The 6,855-nt window shown below is 40.5% G+C and overlaps 1 protein-coding gene across 1 annotated transcript; it reads left to right on the forward strand.

Annotated features, from left to right (window-relative positions):
* Window positions 1–2,074: 2,074 nt before the first annotated feature.
* On the forward strand, window positions 2,075–4,461 carry LOC122189033 (fatty acid-binding protein, liver). Its single transcript, XM_042887810.1, has 4 exons — window positions 2,075–2,211; window positions 3,005–3,177; window positions 3,502–3,591; window positions 4,351–4,461. Exons 1-4 carry the CDS (start codon window positions 2,145–2,147, stop codon window positions 4,399–4,401), a joined length of 381 nt encoding a protein of 126 aa, XP_042743744.1. The 5' UTR covers window positions 2,075–2,144; the 3' UTR covers window positions 4,402–4,461.
* Window positions 4,462–6,855: the final 2,394 nt, after the last annotated feature.

The following is a 6,855-nucleotide window of genomic DNA, read 5'->3' on the forward strand; positions in this document are numbered from 1 at the left end:
TAAGTACCACGTGAACTGGGACTCCAAAGTGTTGACCTTCACAAACATGAATCGAATGGGACGAAAACAAGGCAGCGATACTCCCAAGGCTTGGAGCTTTGCAGAAGAACGCGGACAGCTTCCCTCTGGACTGGTGTGCTGTAATTGTTACACAAGAGGGCAGAGTGAAAGTCCACAGAGATGGAAGGCACTGTTCACATTGCTCTATGGTAAGGCAGATTATCACATCCTAGAATAACTCCAGTATAAGCACCCAGGCTTTGCAGTCATGTGAGCGACACCCCACACACACATACAGTGTTATCCAATACCAGGACCTCTTCCCTGCCACTCAGACAACAAGGTATTATTCTGTGTAAATGAAATTAGAAAAATTGTGCATCTTGATTTAGAATATATATATTCACAATTAAAAAAAACTAATACAGAAAAGCATTTAGACTGGTATTGCAAAGTAGCTCTGTAAACACTGTAAACATGTGAATTCCATCTCAGGTGTGTGGCATTTCTGTTTTGGTTTCTTAGTGTCAAGTTTAGCTTCCCAGAGACAACAGTGCTCTTTAGAGGACAATGAAAAGATTACTAGAAAAGCTTTATCTAACTCTTTGATTTCACACTATTGCTCAGTTTGGAAAGGACTTCTGGAGATCAACTTGTCCAAATCCTGCGCAAGCATGACTAACTACAGCAAGTTGCTAGGACTATTTTACCAATGATGAGGTTTTGTTGTTTTTTTTTTATAGCCAGAGACTATGTTACGTACATGAGGAGTCCTTGAAGAAAGTATGTTACACTTGCTGGTATATGGATAGTTTGCAGTAATAAGGAATTTCCCAAAGTCATGAGAAGCGAGCCATCTATTGACCTCCCACTAACTGTTCTGGTCTGAGCGCTGCTAGGAGAAAGAGATTTGTTTATGCATATGAATTTAAAAAAAAAATCAGGATTCTGAAAACACAACAAAACAGATGACAGCATGTATAAACGAAATGTGGTCTTGAAACCATAAGGTTGATTAATCAGAACTAGAGCACAAGTTTTCTCAGCCCAGAGCCTTGCATGCTCCTTTCTAATAAAAACCAGAAGAGAAATAGGCTTCAGCATGAACATTTCCTTCACTTCAGGCATCTAGCTCTTTGTCTGCATTTTCTTTAAAATTACATACTAAAAATAACTGTGAAATTGTAGGAAAAAGTTCAGCATTGTTTTTCCTGTTGAAATGAAAGAATTACTGATTGGTATGGAGTAATAAAAGTTAACTTAGGAAGGTCGGCAACCCCTGGGATATGGGCTCTATTTGAATTAAGCAATATAACTGCAAGATACGTAATCTAGTCAATGTCTTCCAAAATCAACAATCATTCTTGCAAGGACAACAAGGAATATCACTCACTATCTCTGGGTGAGGAATTCTTGGTGTAATTGGCGAGAAGAAAAATAATTCACGCATTCCATTTACTTCTTTAATTTTGGTCTCCAAGTAATGTTTTGTATTTAATTTTACCTTTAATGTTCCTGTGTACAGTGGCTATTGGAAAAAAAACAAACAACCCTACATTTAATACAGATTTAGATACACTTTACTGACATCTACTGGATGAAATCAAAACTGACTGCTCCAGAATGATTTTCTCTGCTATCAAGAAACTGGAGTACCACAATTCCGGAAGAAGCATCTGTGGCTTTATTTCCACCACTTAAGTTCCAACTGCTCATAGCGCATGCACTATACGCTGTCCTATCACATGACAGTAATCATCTCACATCTAAATTATGCTATTGTATCTGAAGAAATAAAAAACATATTACAAATAGAAGTTGTACACAAAAATAAAACTAATTAATCAAGGCAACACTTTGCAACTATTATGAATAATTATCTGAGTTCAGTGACCCACCAATAAACAGAACATCCCAAAAGATTTGGTCAAGGTAGGACTCTGTAGAAAGCAGAATGAACGAGAGGTTATGATCATTGAGAGCAAATATGAGATTAATAAGTGTTACTTCGCTGTTAATAATTAGCTGATCATCTCGCAGTCTGGGCTGGTGTCACCCTTTCTATAAATAGCACCCGGAGGACCAGCCAGAGCTCTGACTGTCTGCTAGCAGCACTGCCCTCACATTGCGCCTTATCATCCACAATGGCATTCAGCGGCACCTGGCAGGTCTATGCTCAAGAGAACTATGAGGAATTTCTGAAAGCTCTTGGTGAGTGTTAAGTTAAATAATTTGCTCTGTTTGTGACACGTGCTTTGCAGACATCTTTTATTATAGTATTTCTACATTGTTTTTTTCTTTTGTTTGTGTGATAAACTACTCATCAGGTAAGTCTATTATGTCTGATTTGAAAAAGAAAAGAAACGATGACAAGTTCCTTAGGAAAGAATAAGTACAAGTAATAAAGTGTCTTATTTTGGTTAACACATGATGTTATAAATACATTTAACTGTAACCAATTTGTTAATGGCTTGCAGATTTTCAGTGCTCTTTAGCAGAGGGGCACTTTCGATAGCGCTACTGATTAATGTATGTGACAGCTACTCAGTAATCTGTAAAGAATCAGCTTGGTGGTTATGATTTCATGGGTACCACGTAAATAAAAATGCACTTACCTTCTTGACAATCATGGCAAAACATTCACACTTGAGTGTTTTAAAGCATGTAATAGATACTCAGTAGAAGTAAAACTCAGTTATAGTTGAAAAGCCCAGTCCTGCAGCGCGATGCCTACACCAACCCCTTACTGCTAAAGGTGGTACTTTCAAGTCATGCTAAAGACGCACTGAAAAAGTACGTTAAGGTCATTATAGTGCCAAAATCTACACAGACTACGTGGAACGGAATGCTATGTCCATAGAGAAGTGAGGAACCCAAAACAGCATTTGCCTTCAACCTCACAGACTATTTTCTGTTATTGGTTTGTACATTCTGCACCCTGATTTGCTATTTCATACAAATACACAAATCCATAATAGAAGTCCTTTCCTGTCTTTCTTCACAGCACTGCCAGAAGACCTTATCAAAGTGGCTCGAGATATTAAGCCCATTGTTGAAATACAACAAAAAGGAGATGACTTTGTCGTGACATCAAAAACACCCAAGCAAAGTGTGACTAACTCCTTTACACTTGGAAAAGAGGCTGACATTACTACTATGGATGGCAAAAAGCTAAAGGTAATGTATTTCAGAAACAGGTGAATTTCTCCGCTCACCCTTATACTTCACTTTCTGTTCTGCAATGAGATTTGTTTTTACCATTTCCGTTAGCAAAAGTAAATAAATAAATAAATAAATAGAGCAAACGCGTGCATTTTGACCAACAGAAATTATTATTCTAAAACTCTTATTAAAATACTCCTGCTTCAATCAACAGATGCAATTACAAAGCATCGGTGTGACCTGCATTTATTTCCTATCTATGCTAGAGTCACTTCCTATCCATCTCCTAACTGAATTTCAAAATCTCCACTGTTTTCTGTTTTCAATCTGCTTTAACAGTGCACTGTGCAGTTGGTAAATGGGAAGCTTGTGTGCAAATCAGAAAAATTCTCACATGAACAAGAAGTTAAAGGAAATGAAATGGTAGAGGTAAGTGATGGAAAACTATGGTTTATTAAATGCTGAATGAAAACACGTTCTCTGTTGATCAGCTCTTCGTGTAGGGTCAATATGTTCAAAGAATACTGGCCCCCAAATGACTACATTGCTTGCAGAGCTCTTAACAGATGTGTAAATCTGCAAACTCAGAATTTTAGTATTTCAGACTAATCGCAGTGGAAAACACCAGTGTCCCTTATTATTCCTGTTATAAAAACTGGGTGCCCTGAATGACTCTCTTTTAAACAACGCTTGTACATTTAATGCATCTTTCTTAACAAGTGTTTATTAATTATTATGCTGGGGACAGTTCTAAGCACTGAAGTGTGAATGGCTTTAGCTGTTGAGCACTGCATAGGAAAACAAAAAAAAAAAGTGAAAAACACTATGCAAAAGAACCCCTTACTATTTGGGATGATGTATTTCCACTACGGGAAGTATATCTTTATGCTCCTTAAAACAGTGATTAAATGCAGCTGATAATGGCATTTATATTTAGATTACCCCTCTTCAGAACCGGTTTTGTTTAAAAAAAAGAGAAAAGAAAGAAAGCAACCAGAAACATTCTTTGATATGAACATTTTTCACATATATTTAGGCAGGCATTGTAATTTCTGTAACTAAACTCTGTAGAATGTTCTTCTGTGATAATCTGGATTTATAAATGAATTACAGAAACTTCTAATGACTTAACTATTAATAGCTATCCTGAAGTCCAAATGAAAAACAAGCTGTATTTGTCATCTACAGACTCTTACTTTTGGTGGAGTTACACTTGTCAGAAGAAGCAAGAGAGTTTAAAGACAGATCACCTTCTTTGTGACATCTTTACATACTTAAAATAAAGTGCACTTTCCATAAGGTGTGTCCATCTTTGCTATTGCTGTATAGTACAAAAAATAATGATGACTTCTACTTTTATACATAAAATCACTTCCCGTTACTGTAAGATTCTGTTTTCCCCAAGTATGCTTACAGATCTCTTCTATACCCACAACAACTGAGGTCTCCCTCTCAGACAACCAAAGCTGAACATAGTTGAAAAATGCTGATTTACCATAGTGATCATTGAGAAGGGATAGAAGCTGATATGTTTCTCACTTCCTTACCAGATTAATAAACATATTCAACGTTAACCGCTTTTTATAGGAAAGTGCCATGTTCTACTGGAAATTCTTTTCTCTCTATGCTATTCAGCAAAAAAATGAATAGATACTTGTTTAGTTGACCCACACTGGGACTGCAGTGAGAACAGCAGTAACATCCTAAACGCTGTGAAGTATTTAACAGTCATTACAGAGTGGCCCCTCGAGCCAGCCTACCTGGATCCCTCTGCATCGTCAGTGTTTGCTCTGCTTTGGCAGGGGGGTTGGACTCGATGATCTCTGGAGGTCCCTTCCAACCCCTACAATTCTGTGATTCTGTGCACCCTTTTCCTGACCTTAAATTCCATGTGAATTAACATAACTAAAAACAGCATGGAAGCCAAGACGCTGATAAACTCAGGAAGACTTTTAAAGCATCAGGACTGCGGGAGGCCATGTAAGAGTTAGGCAAATTTCTGTCTGGAAACTGCTGTGTAACTGCTGCTAACCACACAGTGACACATGACAACACAACTGTTTTCCAACAGCATGCCTGCAGAACAGTGAAAATCTTCAATGATCAAATGCTCTGTTAGTAAGTTGTAGGATACAAAATAAGAGATATGCCAGCTTGATTTCTGAATGACTTTAAATCAGATCACTGGACAGAGCGCTTCCAAAGTTACAAAACCGTAATTCTTTGCTTTTGATTTGACATAAGATAGGGTTGACGTTAAAGCAAAACACACATATGTGTGTTTCTTTTTAAAATAAACACCTTTAAAATAAAGGTCTCAGTGGTGTTCATGGACTATTCAGACATTCCCTGCACACTTGAAAAGATGCTCTTCCTATTTGAACTCCTCTCCAAAGTTCAGGCTCAGTACAGGACTGCCAGAATCGAAAGGGGCACTGCACTCCAGACTGCAGATACATCACATGTTGAAAATATCACATACTAAAGCATATTCATTCATATATGGAATATAAAGTGATGTCATTTTAATTTGAAGGCACCAAAAAATTATTAAATTCTTCACAGTTTTCAGGACGTCACATTTCCAGCAACTGTGCCCATCCTGTCAATCCAACACTCTTCTGCCTTGGGACACCAAGGATGTGGGAAAATCCTCAGCACGTTTCTGTTGGCAAAGCCACCCAAACCTGATGACTGCGGCCGAGTTGTGAGCTTTATCCTATTGCTGGCCGGTGGTACCGATCCCCATCCACGCAGCCGCCTTCTGCAGAGGGCTTCATTTGAATCTTGATGTTAGTACTATTTGGATCTTGTTGAAACTGCTCATTTGCAATTCTAAAAGCTCTAAAGGGGTAACTCTTGCAGCAGGAGTTCCTACCCTTCAACACTCTGCACCCTTCGCTGGTTTCACTGCTTATGTGTCTGCAATAGGAATTTTCCCCGTTTTACCACAGATGTTTTGTGTCACGCACTCCCACATAACTCTGGTCTCTAACGCTCTCCTGGCTCGTGTTCCTGTTCTTTTACAGCTCGCGTACAAACGCAGCCCCTTAACGTGCTGACACACGGAGCCCGTGGCGAGCAGGGAAAGGCAGGGGCTGTTCCTTTTGTGTCTGTGGGTCAGAAAACCCCTCACCACAGCAGGACGCAACACAGCCTTCATGCTGCCTGAGGTAACGAATTCAGCCACAGAATGAGTTTATCGGCACAACGACCATTAAATGTCAGCCACAGAACTACCTGCTTTATTGTTCTCGTCAAACAAACGACTTAACTGAAAAACGGCCGCTCGCCTCCGCGCAGGGCCCCCCGCACGGCCCCCTACGGCGCCCCACCCGCTGCCACTTCAACAGCGAACAAGAAGCGAAGCGCGCGCTCCTCCATCTTGGGGCGGGAAAATACAGTCCTTCCTGGAGAGGTTCAGAGCGTATGCGCGGAGCCTGCAAGTGGGAGGGGTCCTCTCCTGCATGGGCCGCGAGCGTCTGGTGGTCGCATTCTGCGCATGAGTGAGTCGAAGCCGCACGCGCAGTAAGGGCTGCGCGGGTTTTGGCGCCCGTGGCTCCTTTCTGCGCGCGTTCTTTTTCGCGCGGAGTTCTCGCCGGAAGCCCTGCGAGAAGTCTCGCGAGAGGCGGCGGGCGGGCGGCGGTGGCGCTGCGTGCTGCTTGGAGGGTCGCCTCAGCCTCGGCTCCCACC

This window comes from Lagopus leucura, unplaced genomic scaffold (genome assembly GCF_019238085.1).
Source record: "Lagopus leucura isolate 7727_CA_CO unplaced genomic scaffold, USGS_WTPT01 Super-Scaffold_100123, whole genome shotgun sequence".
Taxonomy (NCBI): Eukaryota; Metazoa; Chordata; class Aves; order Galliformes; family Phasianidae; genus Lagopus; species Lagopus leucura.

Bases quoted from the DNA above. Each gene is read 5' to 3' on its own strand.
- LOC122189033 (XM_042887810.1), top strand. From the start codon at position 2,145: ATGGCATTCAGCGGCACCTGGCAGGTCTATGCTCAAGAGAACTATGAG. The intron at 2,212-3,004 runs GTGAGTGTTAAG...CTTTCTTCACAG, and splicing joins GGAATTTCTGAAAGCTCTTG to CACTGCCAGAAGACCTTATC. The intron at 3,592-4,350 runs GTAAGTGATGGA...TGTCATCTACAG, and splicing joins AAGGAAATGAAATGGTAGAG to ACTCTTACTTTTGGTGGAGT.